General features: G+C 42.4%; 1 protein-coding gene across 1 annotated transcript in view; it reads left to right on the top strand.

The window, feature by feature from the left end:
- elk1 (ETS transcription factor ELK1) overlaps nt 1–19,127 on the top strand; it is a 42,428-nt gene that overhangs the window by 4,231 nt on the left and 19,070 nt on the right. Inside the window, exons 2-9 of the mRNA XM_083769878.1 lie at nt 3,257–3,465; nt 4,029–4,118; nt 5,047–5,229; nt 5,448–5,618; nt 6,418–6,567; nt 7,378–7,719; nt 17,408–17,519; nt 18,469–18,605. Coding sequence (XP_083626004.1) covers nt 3,257–3,465; nt 4,029–4,118; nt 5,047–5,229; nt 5,448–5,618; nt 6,418–6,567; nt 7,378–7,719; nt 17,408–17,519; nt 18,469–18,605 — 1,394 coding nt within the window. The remainder of the gene's footprint in view (nt 1–3,256; nt 3,466–4,028; nt 4,119–5,046; nt 5,230–5,447; nt 5,619–6,417; nt 6,568–7,377; nt 7,720–17,407; nt 17,520–18,468; nt 18,606–19,127) is intronic.

Below are 19,127 nucleotides of genomic sequence, written 5' to 3'. Positions count from 1 at the left end.
CCCTGGAACCCAGTTCATTAGAATGGTTGAACTGATGTTAGCTGTGGGCCCCCTGGAACCCAGTTCATTAGAATGGTTGAACTGATGTTAGCTGTGGGCCCCCTGGAACCCAGTTCATTAGAATGGTTGAACTGATGTTAGCTGTGGGGCCCCTGGAACCCAGTTCATTAGAATGGTTGAACTGATGTTAGCTGTGGGCCCCCTGGAACCCAGTTCATTAGAATGGTTGAACTGATGTTAGCTGTGGGCCCCCTGGAACCCAGTTCATTAGAATGGTTGAACTGATGTTAGCTGTGGGCCCCCTGGAACCCAGTTCATTAGAATGGTTGAACTGATGTTTAGCTGTGGGCCCCCTGGAACCCAGTTCATTAGAATGGTTGAACTGATGTTTAGCTGTGGGCCCCCTGGAACCCAGTTCATTAGAATGGTTGAACTGATGTTAGCTGTGGGCCCCCTGGAACCCAGTTCATTAGAATGGTTGAACTGATGTTTAGCTGTGGGCCCCCTGGAACCCAGTTCATTAGAATGGTTGAACTGATGTTAGCTGTGTGGGCCCCCTGGAACCCAGTTCATTAGAATGGTTGAACTGATGTTAGCTGTGGGCCCCCTGGAACCCAGTTCATTAGAATGGTTGAACTGATGTTAGCTGTGGGCCCCCTGGAACCCAGTTCATTAGAATGATTGAACTGATGTTACTGTGGGCCCCCTGGAACCCAGTTCCCCGGACCTTTCTGATATATTAGAACTTGTCTAAGTGCATTAGCACTTAGACAAGTGCTAATGCATTCAAAGTGTAATATAGGATAGGTACAGTCCTAAAAATAGAAGAAAAAGAAGCGCTGCAGGGATCAGTCAGTGGCTCTTATAGATGGGCGCTCTTTGGTGATACAGGTAGGAATATGGCTCTTATAGATGGGCGCTCTTTGGTGATACAGGTAGTAATGTGGCTCTTATAGATGGTGCTCTTTGGTTATACAGGTAGGAATATGGCTCTTATAGATAGGCGCTCTTTGGTGATACAGGTAGGAATATGGCTCTTATAGATAGGCGCTCTTTGGTGATACAGGTAGGAATATGGCTCTTATAGATGGGCGCTCTTTGGTGATACAGGTAGTAATGTGGCTCTTATAGATGGTGCTCTTTGGTGATACAGGTAGAATGTGGCTCTTATAGATGGTGCTCTTTGGTGATACAGGTAGAATGTGGCTCTTATAGATGGTGCTCTTTGGTGATACAGGTAGGAATATGGCTCTTATAGATGGCGCTCTTTGGTCATACAGGTAGGAATATGAACAACAAAAAGGGAGTTTCAAAGTAAGTAAAAAGTAAGTAGCCTTGCCGAGCCATGAGGCCCATAGGGCAGGAGCCTATCTCCTGTTTCTGTAGCGTGAGGCAGCTTGATGTACAAGTACACCCCCTGGACATGACGCTAGTATGACGCAGGGACTTACCCCCAATCCAACGATGCTGAGTGTCAAGCAGGGAGGCACTGGGTCCCATTTTTAGAGTCTTTGGTATGACCCGGCCGGGGATTGAACCCCGACCTCCCAGTCTCAGGGCAGACACTCTAACCACAAGGCCACTGAGCTGGTGGGTTTCAAAGTAGTACTGCTTAATTCCCAAAAGGTGTAAAATGCAGACGTGTAAAGAAAAGGATTCCAAGGCACTCCCGTCTTTGATGAAAAAATATATGGATTTTCTTTTTTTTTGGTACAGTACTATTCAAAGTCCTGTTCATCTCATGTTTGGCCTTATTGGTACAGTACTATTCAAAGTCCTATTCATCTCATGTTTGGCCTTATTGGTACAGTACTATTCAAAGTCCTATTCATCTCATGTTTGGCCTTATTGGTACAGTACTATTCAAAGTCCTATTCATCTCATGTGTTCATGGTTCTGATGCTTTGGGGAAAGAAACGGTTGGACAGCCTGCTCTCTTTATTCAGACCGCAGCCATCTTGGCAGCAAGGTGATACCTAGGTGACACTTCCCACAGACAGCCCATTCATCCAAACAGAAAAGTCCTCTCTTGACTCTAATTATATTAAACAACATCACAAATCATCCTCTTTCAATCTTGTTTCATAAAAAATCCACCATAGACATTTTATGAGCTATACTTCCTGTCAATAAATTGTGAGTGCTGGAGTTTGGAAGTGCTCGTTGACCAATGACTATCACTCAACGGCCCAATGCCTACCACCTGTTTTGAATGTGCACATAATGCAGGAGGCAGCAGGAGGTTGCTTTACTGATGATAACGAGCGCCTCCATGCTCTGATAACTCCCTACAGCTGCAATGTTGGTGATTTTGACGGTGTTTAATATAATTAGAGAGGACTTTTCTGTTTGGATGAATGGGCTCTCTGTGGGAAGTGTCACCTAGGTATCACCTTGCTGGCAAGATGGCAGCCGTGTGAATATCATCAACTGGTGCTTTCCGTGATACTCTCCGACCTATACCAGATGGCAGTAGTGCAAAGAGATGATGATAATGATAATGATAATGAATTTATTTATATAGCACATTTCAAGACATAGTCACAAAGTGCTTTACATAACAGGGTAAAAACAACGACAACGTAGTCACAGCTACAACAAGGTATCAATAAGTGGACAACATAAAAGCATACACACAAAAATAGAGTATGCAAAAGGAAAATTAAGAGAAAGCCTTAACGTAAAGGTGGGTTTTTAGAAGGGATTTAAAACATAGAATAGAATAGAATAGACTTTTATTCGTCATTGCACACAAAGCATACACTGAGCATACAACGAAATGTCTAGGAAGCTCCCACATAACCGTAGTACATAAAAACACTAACATAACACGTAACATACAACACAGAGTAAAGTGCATGGTGATATTTAAAGTGCATGAAAAAGGAACCAATAAGTTATCAAAACATGACACAGATTTTGCAAGTCTTAAATTAATAGGGTAGGGCATTCCATAGTTTGGGAGCCCGGATTGCAAATGCCCTGCCACCTTTTGTGGGGGTCTCTAGGAGGGCTTTGTCTGAGGACCTGAGTGAACGTGTAGGCTTATCGGGAGCCAGCATGTGTGGGGGTCTTAACCTCCCTCTCTCTCTCTCTCTCTCTCTCTCTCTCTCTCTCTCTCTCTCTCTCTCTCTCTCTCTCTCTCTCTCTCTCTCTCTCTCTCTCTCTCTCTCTCTCTCTCTCTCTCTCTCTCTCTCTCTCTCTCTCTCTCTCTCTCTCTCTCTCTCTCTCTCTCTCTCTCTCCCGTCCCTCCCAGCCATGGACCCGTCCATCACGCTGTGGCAGTTCCTGCTCCATCTGCTGGAGGACCACAGGCAGAAACACCTGATCAGCTGGACGGGCGAGGAGGGAGAGTTCAAGCTGCTGGACGCCGAGGAGGTGGCCAGGATGTGGGGCCTCCGCAAGAACAAACACAACATGAACTACGACAAGCTGAGCAGAGCTCTGAGATACTACTATGATAAGGTACTACTACTGTACTAATACTGTTAATACAGAGGAGGTAATACTGTTAATACAGAGGAGGTAATACTGTTAATACAGAGGAGGTAATACTGTTAATACAGAGGAGGTAATACTGTTAATACAGAGGAGGTAATACTGTTAATACAGAGGAGGTAATACTGTTAATACAGAGGAGGTAATGCTGTTAATACAGAGGAGGTAATGCTGTTAATACAGAGGAGGTAATACTGTTAATACAGAGGAGGTAATGCTGTTAATACAGAGGAGGTAATACTGTTAATACAGAGGAGGTAATACTGTTAATACAGAGGAGGTAATACTGTTAATACAGAGGAGGTAATACTGTTAATACAGAGGAGGTAATACTGTTAATACAGAGGAGGTAATACTGTTAATACAGAGGAGGTAATACTGTTAATACAGAGGAGGTAATACTGTTAATACAGAGGAGGTAATACTGTTAATACAGAGGAGGTAATACTGTTAATACAGAGGAGGTAATACTGTTAATACAGAGGAGGTAATACTGTTAATACAGAGGAGGTAATACTGTTAATACAGAGGAGGTGGCCAGGATGTGGGGCCTCCGCAAGAACAAACACAACATGAACTACGACAAGCTGAGCAGAGCTCTGAGATACTACTATGATAAGGTATACAGTACTACTAATACTGTTTTATAAACACGACATTAACTACGACAAGCTGAGCAGAGCTCTGAGATACTACTATGATAAGGTATACAAATACTGTTAGTGCTAATACTGTTTTATAAACACAACATGAACTACGACAAGGTATAAAAACGACTAATACTGTATTATAAGTACAATCTGGGCTCAGCAGAGCTCGAGATACTAGTAGTAATGTCGTTGCTGTCAGGCAGAAACCTTATGTCCATAACTTTTTGTGTTTTTTCGTAAATTAATGCCCTACGTCATCATACTACAGCGTCACACAGTAGTAGCTGATTTACATGCTCGAAAAAGCTTGTTGATCTGCTACTATTGCATTTTTTTTTTTAATTTGAACCAATTTTGGACATAAGAGGTTTCCACCTGTCAGAGTTCAGGTCGATCGGGGGCACGGTGCCACAGTTGGTAGTGCTGTCGCCTCACAGCTAGAAGGTCCTGGGTTCGATTCCCATTCGGGACGCTGTGGGTGCTGGCGGCGTGTTTCCTCCGCGTCATCAGTGCCCATACCCGAAGGCGGGGTTGGTGAAAGGGCCTTTCTGTGTGGAGTTTGCATGTTCTCCCCATGTCCCCTAGGGTAGGTACCCTCACAAAAAAACATGCAGTAATCCTGGTCTCTAAACTGCCTCCCCCTGGCCAGCCGGGGCGCCTGATGGAGGCGAAAGGAACTGGTTGGAAACCAGGGAAACTCCCCCCTGTCAGGTGTAAAGGAGCAACTTGGACTTGCTCTCCCCTTGTCCCCCATATATGGGGACTAGGTTGGCGGAGGGTGTGTAGAGCCCAGGATCACATTACACAATTGACACAGGGGTGAAAAATGGGTTACAAAGTTTTCGAGTTTTTTCTAATATAATAATAATAATAATGGTATTTCTCTTGTGTTTGTCAGAACATCATAAAGAAAGTGAGCGGGCAGAAGTTTGTCTATAAGTTCGTCAGTCACCCTGACCCCTCCCTCACTGAGGGGGGGCGCAACGGGGAGGAGGGGCTGAGGCGAGAGACCGAACCTTACAGCCAATCAATACCCCTGGGAGGCGTGGTCACCACCTGTCCATCAAAGACCTTTCCACAGGTGTTCTATTTAGCTCTTAATTCTATTCGTATATGTACAGTATGTATCGTATGTATAATATATTTCAATAATTCTGTTTCTGTGTGTATTTGTTTGTGCTAAATAAATGCATTGGAAAGTATTGGAACTGGTTAACGAGGACCACTAATTAGAAATTAGAATTGTGTAATTAGAAATGACTTACTTGATTTGTTTTATTTGATGTGATTGATTGACAGCGCATGTCGCCTAGCAACTATCCAAAGAGTTCCCGTAATGACTACATGAAGTCAGGTCTCTACTCCACGTTCACCATCCAATCACTGCAGAACCTACCGCCAGGCCCTCGACCAATCAAAAACGAACAGATGCTCGCGCAAGAGGCCGCTCTTAGAATTGACCACACAGAGGTAAGGGTGTGTGTGTGTGCCTGACTGAATTGACCACACAGAGGTAAGGGTGTGTGTGTGTGCCTGACTGAATTGACCACACAGAGGTAAGGGTGTGTGTGTGTGTGTGTGCGTGACTGAATTGACCACACAGAGGTAAGGGTGTGTGTGTGTGCGTGACTGAATTGACCACACAGAGGTAAGGGTGTGTGTCTGTTTGTTAGAATTGACCACACAGAGGTAAGGGTGTGTGTCTGTGCGTGCGTGTGTCTGTCACATTTATTACATACTACATTATTATTGTAATATATGTGCAACACTAGTAAGCACAATGAGCAACAGAGGCATTAAAATATTACCGTATAAAATAATCTATTTTCATCGTCAATAATAGTTTTACAATAATCACTAACTATTCTATTAGGGAATCTCATTTTAGTCATAATGGCGCAGCCCTGCTGACAAATCCTGTTCATCATCTGTGCACCTATGAAGGAACAGGCCCACTTTCGATCCGATCCGATACAATTCGATGATTTCAAATCAATACAGTAACTGTATTTTTACATTTTAAAATACATTATTTTTTAAGTATTTAAACCCCTCTTTTTTACAAATTGCTAAATACCACGCACAAACATTTAGTATTGATACAATCGATTATTTGCATAGCAAAACTATTCGATACGATACACAGTCAATGTTGCCGTTGTCATTTCGATATACTTCAATTATTGAAATTAAAATCGATTTTTCGATGCAGTTACTATATCGTTACACCCCTAGTGTCTATTGATATGTGATTCATTCCTCTCCTCAGCTGTGTGTTATCTCCTCTGAGCCTTACCCCTCCCCAACGACCAGCGTGGAGAGTGGAGGTGGTCTGCAGGTCATTGTGACCCAACCATCCCCATGTGCAACACCAGCTCTCAGCCCCCAGATTCCAAACAACACAGTCAGCCAGCCACAGGTAATACAGTCATTTAATACACCTATACTCTAAAATGAGTGTCTGCCCTGAGATTGAGAGGTCGAGGTTCGATTCCCCGGCCCGGGACATACCAAAGACTATAGAAATGGGACCCAGTGCCTCCCTGCTTGGCACTCAGCATCAAGGTCCCTGTGACATACTAGCATCATGTCCAGGGGATGCCTCAAGCTACAGAAACAGGAGATTGGTTCCTGCCTTATGACCCCATGGCTCGGCAACGTTTACTCTAAGTTTCTACCAGCATTCATAGTACTGCTGGTATTCTACCATACCAATTATATCCACCTGGTGTCCAGGCCCCTGTTTAGACAGCTAGAATGAGTCCTAATGATATGATAATAAATCACACTTGTGTGAAGTGAGGCGCGCGCGCCTTGTCTCAGTCACGATTGGGCATGCCTAAAGCAAGCTGGGCCAACATTAAAAGACTTGGCTGCCATGAAATGACCCCTAAAAAAGAAGTATTTTGGTAGAATTGACAACCAGCAGTACTAGAGGTCCTGGTAGGATATAAAACCAGCAGTACTAGAGGTCCTGGTAGGATATAAAACCAGCAGTACTAGAGGTCCTGGTAGGATATAAAACCAGCAGTACTAGAGGTCCTGGTAGGATATAAAACCAGCAGTACTAGAGGTCCTGGTAGGATATAAAACCAGCAGTACTAGAGGTCCTGGTAGGATATAATACCATCAGTACTAGAGGTCCTGGTAGGATATAAAACCAGCAGTACTAGAGGTCCTGGTAGGATATAAAACCAGCATTACTCCTCTCTCTCCTCCCTCCCTCCAGCAGCCCCCTCCTCCTCCCCCGTCCCCTCCTCAGATCTATCTGACCGGTGTTGGAGACCAGTCTTCCATCACCCCTCTGCTCACCCTGCCCCCCCACCACACACACCATCAACAGCAACATGCACAGCAGGTGGACTGTGGGCCGGTCAGCCATCCCCCCCAACCTCACCCTGTGTATGTGGTCATCAACCAGCCACCAGCACAACAACAACAACAACAACAACAACAACAACAACGGGTTGCCGTGGTAACGACTGCACCCCCTCCAATCAAGAAGGAACACCTCCCGGCGGAGGAGGAGTTCATAGAGCTACTGAAGCAGGCGGACAAAGGGCTGGATGAGGTGAGAGGCCTTTTGTTTTCTGGTCTGATTAAGGTTAGGGATAGCAGACATTATCATGAGGGGTGGTCTCTGGGCAAAACACCCTGAAAAGAGAGAGTCCTGGCAGAGATTGGTAACGCAACTTTACCAGCTATATTAGTTTATCTATCAGTGAGCTTTGCATTTTTAAACGTGCTAAAACATTTTCAGCAATACTTAATCGTATACAACAGGGAGAAATGTATTTTAATGTCATGTAGCAGTGGTGGTGATAAGTGCTATTTAAAGGACAACTTTAGTTTTTTTCAACCAAGGTTCATGTTTTAGGTTGTTGTTAGAGAAAGTAAAAGATGAGTGTAAAATGTTCTTCTTTTGCTGCTTTCTTTCGTTTTAGGGATTTTAGCGGTTTTTGACAGGGGGGCGGGGGCATTCGAGCATGGAGCTAAATATGTATTATTTTACAAAATGTCATAGCGATTTTTATTTATTTATTATTTACTCTAGTCCTACTAAACCTGAAGAAATTACATCTGGCCACAAAAGATCACGAGATCTACTGAATGTGTCAAACTGACATATTGAGCCTATAACACACAGTGTGGCTGCCCCCCAGTAGGCTACCTTCACATTCAGTAGATCCTGTGATCTTCTGTGGCCAGATGTAATTTCCTGGGGTATATTAGGACTATAGTAAATAATAAAAAAAGAAATCGCCATAATATTTTGTAAAGAAATACATATTTAGCCCCATGCTCGAATGCCCCCGCCCCCCTGTCAAAAACCGCTAAAATCCCTAAAAAGAAAGAAAGCAGCAAATGAAGAAAAATGAACACTCATCTTTTACTTTCTCTAATAACAACCTAAAACATGAACCTCGGTTGAAAAAAACTAAAGTTGTCCTTTAAATGAGAGGGTGCCCTGTTATGCCGAGGACTTAATTTACTTCTTTTTTATGATCTCCCAGACTGCCAACAACGCCATTAACGCCATATAAAAACGTGTAGAACGTTTTTAGAAAAACATAACATTTAAAAATGTATAGAAACTGGCGGTCAGGGCCTTTTTTGCGCCCCCTAGTGGCGATGAGTGGTTCAGTGTGTAAATAGACACACACACAAATAGTTTTGTGTGTGTGTGCGTATGTGTGTGTGCCGTGCGTGCGTGTGTTTGTGCGTGTGCACGCAACAGTAACATCTAATATTTATACCTTTTCTGGTGACGGTGGAAGAAGTATAAACTAGCAATACTATAATGAAATATTATACATTTGAGTACTTTACCTTTACCTTATTTTATGTAAACATAGCACTATATAGTATATATATGCATAGTTTCATTATATAGATTTTCCACTGTTACACTCTTAGCTTATGTATTCATTCATGATCAACTACTTCGTTACCATGCTTTTTTATTCTTTGTTCTTGCTTAAAGGAGCATTCAGTGATTTGGTTGATTTGGAAAAAAAAACGGTCCACCCCGGTAACAAGATGTGCACATGCACGCACTACAGTGGGGGGGGGGGGACAAGCGACAGGCCAACAGCACACACACACACACACTCGATCATGATTGGCGGAAGGCTGGGCCACTTAGCCAAAAACAATACCTAACAATACCTAACCCAGGGGTTAACTGGGGACAGGGAGGAACTCCTTATATGGTCAGCACACTATAGTAGGAAGGATTTATTTTTATTTTTTATCACTTACAAATTTATAAATTTTTGAACAATGACAAAAGACTACAGAAGAAAACATACAGTACAAACAAACATGAAAAAACTAAAAACAAAAGAAATAAAATTACATATTTCTAGGCTTTTGCTGTTGTTTCTCATTCATTAGTAGGGAGGATTATCATAACAAAACAAAAAAAGAAGTGATATGTGAATTAAAGGATCAGTTCGCCACTATTACATGGCCTTTGTCATGCTTTAGTATGATATCCGTTCATGAAAAAAAAAAAAAAAAAAACATTTGGCGAAACCGCCGCGGAGAACGAGTCATGTAATGAGCCGAGGCACGGTAATCTCATTTCCTACAAAATATAGGTAGGCCTATAGTAGTTAGTAGTCTCTGGTAGTAAGTAAGTAGCGTAATAGTAGTGATTTCGAACGTGCGCAGCGTCGGACTGGCTTATTATTTGTTATGAAGTACAGATGCAATCCCAGCTGTACTCGAAACACTGTGGGTGTGCAGTGGACATTTCACCAACGCAGATATCTTCCAGTTCGACCGCAATCTAATGGAAGAATTGACGCGGAACATCATCATCATCGAAGCAGAAGTTGCAGAACAGAGGTATGTCGACGTAAACTAAAGCTGCAATGCTGTGTACATAATGGATGGCGATTGCATTACAGGAGGAGACCACATGCATTTCCTTTCAAAATACATGGTTGTTGTTACACGTGGTTGTTGTTGTGACGTCTATAAATTAATTTGACATACCGAGTGTCTCTGATACAGTTACATTTTTCCATATCAAGCTGCAAACTACAAACCAAACATAAAAGCATTTAAAACTGGGAAAGCATCTGTATTTGCATTGGCTATTCAGAAATATCAGATATACAAGCTCAGTGCGTCACTTGGTGGAGTTGGCACCATTTGCTATTTTTATTTATTTTTGCTAAAATGAAAAACCTTATTGTTACCATATTATTGTCTCATGATTGGTCAGAGGCCCATAATTGCATAATACTTTATTTATTGCAGGAGCTGAGGTCTCGGTGTCTGTCTTCGACTCAAGAGATGAAGAAGTGGCTTTCAAGGAACTCCCAAGTATACAGTATATTATATAGATACAATTTACTTTGTATGTTGCTATTGAACACAATCTGGATTGATAAATCAATCAATTGATCTCATTTTCAAATATTAGACATGTACTACTCCTAAGCCTTTACCAATATTGTTGTGCTTTTACTGAAGTACATTTTTAATTCTGGACTTTTACTAGATCCTTCTTCTGGGATTCTTGCACTGTCCAATTTTTGTAATCTGAGTAGGAGGACAAACTTTGCCTGTGTGGCCTTGTTTTTTAAAACTTATGTTACAGTACAATAAAACACATTCACTGACATAAAGTCACACTTATTTCCATTGTGGTCTTGTTTGTATAAACAGACATGTGAATGATTTGTATCACGGTGGCCTTGGATGCAATATCATGACAGTTTGAGCCTCAACGAGTATTAGGAATTGGTCAAAATGTATAAATACCATACGCCTACATGAGATAAAATAAAAACAAACTTGACATCAAATCAACTATCTTTTAATAGTACTGATTTACATAAATCTACAGATATATATCAAAACAGGGGTCTATGGTTGAACTGGAAACTAAGAAACTAGATATAGTCATAGGTCACTGAGGCAGGTGGTTTTTCATGCTTTCTTCATGATGACACATCGCTGGAGCTGCTTCTGGCCAGGACAGGAGACAGGACAGGAGCAGACGCACATGCTGTGGTGAGAGAAGACGTAGAGTCAGTAATGGTGAAAGCACTCAAGGATTACTGGAATGGAATAGGTGGGGTGTGTAGGCTATGCACAGTATGTTTCATGTGATACAATACTGACCAAATTAGTAGGTAGGCTACAACTGAGTATCACATATCAATCATAATTAAGCTAAAAGCACATTACAGAATAAAGTATAGTGAAATTGTATACATTTTAGTACTTCCATATTTCCCATTGTAGGACTCGTCCAAGTCCATGTGTCATGTAGAGAGAAATATAACAGCAATTTAACCATTCTTTATCTGCTTCTTTCTTTAACCTTATTTCACCTTAATTTTTTCATTAACTTAACCTAAACCTTAAGATACAAACTCGAATGATTCTTGGCGGATGTTGAATAAATGTCCTGACCCCAGTCTTTTGGGGGTGTTATGTAAGGGATAATGTATGTCTGTGTGGTCATTGTTGATAGATAAATCACCGACAGGGCGATTTATCTTATCTATCAACAATGACCACACAGCCATACATTATACCACTTATTACACGGCTACTTATAATACACAAATTAATACATTGACACAAACGTGACAACAAAACAAAGTATTGCCTTGCTTACGGTAATCAAACTATTCAAAGTTGGCCCCGCAGAGTCGCAAGTCGCCTCGGAAACAAGGAAGTGAGTGTTGATCAAATGGAATCAATTTTCGGGGACTTTATCGTCTATTTCTCGCTTCAAATGTGTTCAAAAACGTTCTTGAAAGCATGTTGTTTAGTTAAATGACTTTGTATGTTAGTTTCGTATTAATAATCCAAATCTGCAAAGTAACTTGTAATTAAAGTTTTCAAATTATTGTAGTGGAGTTAAAACAAAGTACAGTATTTGCCTCTGACATTTAGTGGAGTAGAAGTATTCAGTGTTAACAAATGGAAATACTCAAGTACCTTGAAATTGTACCTGAGTAATTGTATTTAGTTGTATTTAGTGCGCTGATGAGCCAGTGGACCGCCATTTGAAAAAGATATGCCATAAAATAAGATTACCCTGTATCCTGTATGAGTTCCTGATTGAATCAAATTGGTATCCCAATGCATTTTCTGTTTACTAAAGAGCCAGAGAGACAGGGACACCCCTGTTACTGAACAAACACTTTATCAGAATATAGAGCTATTTAACACTTATTTTATTTCACCTTTAACATTAGAAAATCTAATGGCTTCTCACTTCACAAGTGCATATCAATTGCCTTTAACTGGTGGTACTTACGGGGTACAACAGGTTATATAATTCTTCTCGCAGCGACAGTCCAGATTGAACCATTTGGAGCCTTCTACATGCCATGTTCCATCCACCTCATCGTAACATCATACAAATAGTTTTGTGTGTGTGTGCCGTGCGTGCGTGCGTACATGCGTGTGTTTGTGCGTGTGCACGCAACAGTAACATCTAATATTTATACCTTTTCTGGTGACGGTGGAAGAAGTATAAACTAGCAATACTATAATGAAATATTATACATTTGAGTACTTTACCTTTACCTTATTTTATGTAAATGTAGCACTAAATAGTATATATATGCATAGTTTCATTATATAGATTTTCCACTGTTGCAGTCTTAGCTTATGTATGATTCATGATAACTACTTCGTATGTATTTGATGTATTACCATGCTTTTTTATTCTTTGTTCTTGCTTAAAGGAGCATTCAGTGATTTGGGTGATTTGGAAAAAACCCTGGTCCGCCCCAGTAACAAGATGTGCACATGCACGCACTACAGGGGGGGGACACGCGACAGGCCAACAGCACACACACACCAAGGCCCGCCCCCACTCGATCATGATTGGCGGAAGGCTGGGGGCCACTTAGCCAAAAACAAAACCTACAGTTTTTTGACCCCCCCAGGGGTTAACTGGGGACAGGGAGGAACTCCTTATATGGTCAGCACACTCTATAGTAGGGAGGACTTTTTTCTTTTTTTATCACTTACAAATGTATTAATATTTGAATAATGACAAAAGACTACAGAAGAAAACATACAGTACAAACCAAACATGAAAAAAGAAATAAAATGAAATCGACATTGCGTTTCAAACCTTGTATGTTACATTACATATTTCTAGGCTTTTGCTGTTGTTTCTCATTCATTAGTAGGGAGGATTATCATAACAAAACAAAAAAAGAAGTGATATGTGAATTAAGTGAAATCACTGAATATACATTTAATGTAAATCGCTTTGGATTATGAGCGTCTGCTAAATGCCTAAATTGTAAATTGTATACAATGACTTATTGGACTCTAAACGTTTATTGTATCCTGATGAACTTGCACAGACATGGACAAATCTGCAAGAGGCAACTATGCTTGTTGGTCATTTATTTTACTGGAAATAAGGATCAGTATATCAAGCAGATGTACAGTAAGCCTGACACACATAGCAGTATTACTTTCCTACACTGCTCACCCCTTGTGTACCACCGGAGCATGGTACAGAGGGGTCGTTCTTCATGTACAGTATTACTTTCCTACACCGCCCAGCCCATCTCCTGGACCAAAACGGCATGGTACAGAGGTGTCGTTCTTCATGTACAGTTTGTTTTCGCACTGATTCCGGTCCAGTATTTGCACACAATGATCAGGAAAACTGGTATAACACTGCCTGCAATCACAGAGTTGAAGGTAGATCAAAATGTTAAAATAAATCACACCCGTGTGAACTGAGTGGTGCAACTCCCCTCTCCCCCCCCCCCCCCCTACTCTCCTCACTCATCAGAATATAGAGCTATTTAACACTTATTTTTCACATTTAACCTTAGAAAATGTAATGGCTTCTCACTTCACAAGTGAATCTCAATTGCCTTTAACTGGTGGTACTTACAGGTCACAGCAACTAAAAAAATCCTTCTCGCAGCGACAGTCCAGGCACTGAGTGTTGAACCATTTGGAGCCTTCTTCATGCCATATTCCATCCACCTCATCGTAACAATGAGTTAAACCTATGGATACATAATATAGGAAAATTAACTCTCTCTCTATCACTTTTTTTAAATGTTTTACTTTGTTACAGATACAGAATACAATTGTAGTGGCATCAGTGGCTGTTCTGTAACTTCTGTTGGTTTTACCGTGTCTCCTGGGGATTCCATAGCAGCCTGCATGTATCACTGAAGGCAGCAGGGCACATAACAGTAAAGCTAGAACCAAGTATTTCTTCACAAGGGAAAAGAAAAATAGATTTAAACTGGCTTTGATAAATCAGGATATACGTATGTATAATAAATCTATAGTTATCTTTCATTAGATAACTAAACTACAATAAAAAATACAACATTTAAGTAAAACAAAACTCACCATGGTGGAAGCAGAGTGGGACCAATGGTTGTCAATGGATGAAACAATCAGAGCTCCCATGAAACCTGAACAGCATGAGAGGAAAGTCTCCCAAATACATGTAGCCGGGCGTATTTATACAAGTGAGAAGGAGTATATGTAGATGAGAGGTTTGGTTTGTGGACAGTTCCTGATTGATTCAAATTGGTATCCCAATGCATTTTCTGTTTACTAAAGAGCCAGAGAGACAGGGACACCCCTGTTTAGTGGCAGCGGTGGCCGAGCGGATTGCGGAGCGGTCTTGATACCGGAAGGTCGCCAGTTCGAATCAGCGGTCCAACGCGTTAAAACTACCACCGTTGAAGTGCCCTTGGACAAGGCATTGAACCACTACCATGAAATGCTCCATGATCAGGGCCTGGCTGTAAACAAGTATCTGATGCTTAGTCCAGTGTCCCTGGGTAAACTTGATTTACCAGAAAGCATTTATTCTTCTTCTTCTTCTGTTACTGAACAAACACTTCACAATATAGAGCTATTTTATTTTATTTCACCAGGTGGTGTGCATAGTAGTCCTTGTTTAGGCACAGGGCCATGCATATACTGTAAGCCAAACCGACAGACTTAAATAACCCAAAAGAGACGGACACCTACAATTAAGCTATTGTAGTGAAATTGTATACATTTTAGTACTTCCATATTTCCCATTGTAGGACTCGTCCAAGTCCATGTGTCATGTAGAGAGAAATATAACAGCAATTTAACCATTCTTTAGCTGCTTCTTTCTTTAACCTTATCTCACCTTAATTTTTGAGTGGTGCAACCACTCCTACAACCAGCAATGTCCGTGTATCTGTATCCTGTTGTCATGAGCACGAGTGGTGTGCGCATGAGTGAAATTGGAACAACACGAGTATGTGACTTATTAATACCAGTAGGGGGCGCCAGAAACAGAGAGGGGTATGCTGTGCCTGCTGCCTGCTAATGAGAGAGAGAGAGAGGAGGGGGGGAGAGAGGGGAGTTGCACCACTCGGTTCACACAGGTGTGATTTTTTCATTAACTTAACCTAAACCTTAAGATACAAACTCGAATGATTCTTGGCGGATGTTGAATAAATTTCCTGACCCCAGTCTTTTGGGGGTGTTATGTAAGGGATAATGTATGTCTGTGTGGTCATTGTTGATAGATAAATCACCGACAGGGCGATTTATCTTATCTATCAACAATGACCACACAGCCATACATTATACCACTTATTACACGGCTACTTATAATACACAAATTAATACATTGACACAAACGTGACAACAAAACAAAGTATTGCCTTGCTTACGGTAATCAAACTATTCAAAGTTGGCCCCGCAGAGTCGCAAGTCGCCTCGGAAACAAGGAAGTGAGTGTTGATCAAATGGAATCAATTTTCGGGGACTTTATCGTCTATTGCTCGCTTCAAATGTGTTCAAAAACGTTCTTGAAAGCATGTTGTTTAGTTAAATGACTGTATGTTAGTTTCGTATTAATAATCCAAATCTGCAAAGCAACTTGTAATTAAAGTTTTCAAATTATTGTAGTGGAGTTAAAACAAAGTACAGTATTTGCCTCTGACATTTAGTGGAGTAGAAGTATTCAGTGTTAACAAATGGAAATACTCAAGTACCTTGAAATTGTACCTGAGTAATTGTATTTAGTTGTATTTAGTGTGCTGATGAGCCAGCGGACCGCCATTTGAAAAAGATATGCCATAAAATAAGATTACCCTGTATCCTGTATGAGTTCCTGATTGAATCAAATTGGTATCCCAATGCATTTTCTGTTTACTAAAGAGCCAGAGAGACAGGGACACCCCTGTTACTGAACAAACACTTTATCAGAATATAGAGCTATTTAACACTTATTTTATTTCACCTTTAATATTAGAAAATCTAATGGCTTCTCACTTCACAAGTGCATATCAATTGCCTTTAACTGGTGGTACAGCAGGTCATATAATTATTCTCGCAGCGACAGTCCAGGTTGAACCATTTGGAGCCTTCTATCCACCTCATCGTATCAATGAGTCATACCTATGGATACATAATATAGGAAAATTAACTCTCTCTCTAACCTATTTACTTTGTTACAGAATACAATTGTAGTGGCAGTTCTGTAACTTCTGTTGGTTTTACTGTGCATTCCAGAGCAGCCTGCATGTCATAAAAGCATAAACCTTTTGGCGAAGTTATTTTGAATTTTGCATTAAATAAGTGCAGCAAAATGTGCTTGTGGCAACACAGATGACGGTAGCCTGGTTAATAAACCAGACCGAATCAGCTGTTGGCAAAAAAAATGTTGCCTGTCGGCGGATTACGGTCTGGAGAGGCTCAATTGTATGCCCATTTCCTACACCAGAGAAATGGGGCGGCCAATCGGGACACGGTATGCAATATGGGCGGGCTTTGGTACAGTGACTTTCAATGTTTGAGACCTTTGACTGACAGTAGCTCTGACCAATTGCGTCAAAGAGAAAATGTTTCAACCCGCTCCCCTGGAAATGAAATCCAAGCTGAGCCTCCCCAGACTAATATCCCGCGGTCCGTGCGATATTAGTCTGGTTTATTAACCAGGCTAAGATGACGGGGGTTAACTGCTGCTCCACACCGCCACCCTGTGGCTTTAATAACAGCCCACTTCCACAGTTGGATCGTTAGCTTATTTTCTAGTTAAGATCACCATCTTTTCTGTCCTCCAACTCCAAGTTTCTCATCAATGTACAGTAGTTAGTAATCATTAGTTAGGCAGCTATTTAATTACCTAACTAGTCTGCTGCGTCTCCAAATAATCAGTCAGTCAGTCAGTTAGTTAGTTACTTAGTTACTTAGTTAGTTACTTACTCGGTGTGGTTGGACCTTCTCTGTTTTGTCTTCAGGTACCAGAGTTGGCGTGTGGTCCAGAGGGCCCAGAGCCCCCCCTCTCCATCATAGAAGTCCCGCCCATTTCTTGTCGGGAGTCGGATAAGGAGGTCAAGGCCTCTGTACCAGGTAACACACACACACACACAATGTGTACATTAACACGATGCACGCCAAAACGCCTCGCAACCCGTCAGATGACGGGTTAAGATTTAACCCCGGGGGTCACCATACCCATCAGATGGCGTGTAGTAAGGGTTATATCAATACCATGCAGCCGAAGCTCAACACTAACCTTCCATGCTGCCCAGGCTGCTAGACAGCGCCCGCAGGCTGCTAGACAGCGCCCCCAGGCTGCTAGACAGGCCCCCAGGCTGCTAGACAGGCCCCCAGGCTGCTAGACAGGCCCCCAGGCTGCTAGACAGGCCCCAGGCTGCTAGACAGCTCCCCCAGGCTGCTAGACAGCTCCCCCAGGCTGCTAGACAGGCCCCCAGGCTGCTAGACAGGCCCCAGGCTGCTAGACAGGCCCCCAGGCTGCTAAACAGGCCCCCAGGCTGCTAGACAGGCCCCCAGGCTGCTAGACAGGCCCCAGGCTGCTAGACAGCTCCCCCAGGCTGCTAGACAGCTCCCCCAGGCTGCTAGACAGCTCCCCCAGGCTGCTAGACAGGCCCCCAGGCTGCTAGACAGGCCCCCAGGCTGCTAGACAGGCCCCCAGGCTGCTAGACAGCGCCCCCAGGCTGCTAGACAGGCCCCCAGGCTGCTTGACAGGCCCCCAGGCTGCTAGACAGCGCCCCCAGGCTGCTAGACAGGCCCCCAGGCTGCTAGACAGGCCCCCAGGCTGCTAGACAGCTCCCCCAGGCTGCTAGACAGGCCCCCAGGCTGCTAGACAGCGCCCCCAGGCTGCTAGACAGCGCGCCTACGTTGTTCCCATCGCGCCTCCCATAAGGATCCAGATGTAAACAGTGATCGCACCGGCCTTGTCACCGCTGGTTGTGAAACCTAAGACATGTTGGTTGCTGCTTGAAAAAGTTTTTTATAAATGCACCATTATTTTTAACAATTGTGTTTGCCTCCTCAGTTACCACGGTAACAACGACTGTGACCCCTGCTGTGACCTCTGCCCCTGAAGTAGTCCCTCCTAAACCCAAGAAACCCCGTGGACTGGAGCTGCCCTCCGCCCCGTTTCTGCTCCATCCTGGACTGTCTTTGGACAAGGTTATTATCACCATTATTAATGTAGAAGCCAAGACACATACCACATACCATGTTTAGTTTTGTGAATGGCTTCTTTAGCAGTAATTGTTTATATAATGCACAATTAGGGGCCAGTGTGTAGAAGCCAATTCACTGTGTTTTTTGATTATTATTTCTGTTATTATTTAGCCTTATTAGCCTAGAACATTCTGTAGATGATTGGCTAATTGAGTTATTGTTTTGGGCACAGACGGGCACGCCTCCCAGGCCAAGGGTTTAATTATGGACAGGTGTGGGGGGAGAAGGCATGCACCTAGTGGATACAAGGTTTTTACCAGTAAACATGGAAGACGTTTGTACTATGCTGTCTATGCACTTTATTTGGAATTAAACGCAAAGCAAAATGAAAGTAACAAGTGGACAATGAAGTTCTTCCTAACTGCGTACACCTAAACCCATAGGATGGGTGCATCAGTGGGTTTGTTGTGGAAAAGATTGAAAGCTGACAAACTAGCACTTACAACAGTAAAAACCCATCCATTC

Source organism: Protomyctophum parallelum (genome assembly GCF_964188405.1).
Source record: "Protomyctophum parallelum genome assembly, chromosome: 7".
Classification (NCBI taxonomy): domain Eukaryota; kingdom Metazoa; phylum Chordata; class Actinopteri; order Myctophiformes; family Myctophidae; genus Protomyctophum; species Protomyctophum parallelum.
The sequence above is the reverse complement of the archived record's forward strand: the minus strand, read 5'-3'. Positions and strand labels throughout refer to the sequence as shown.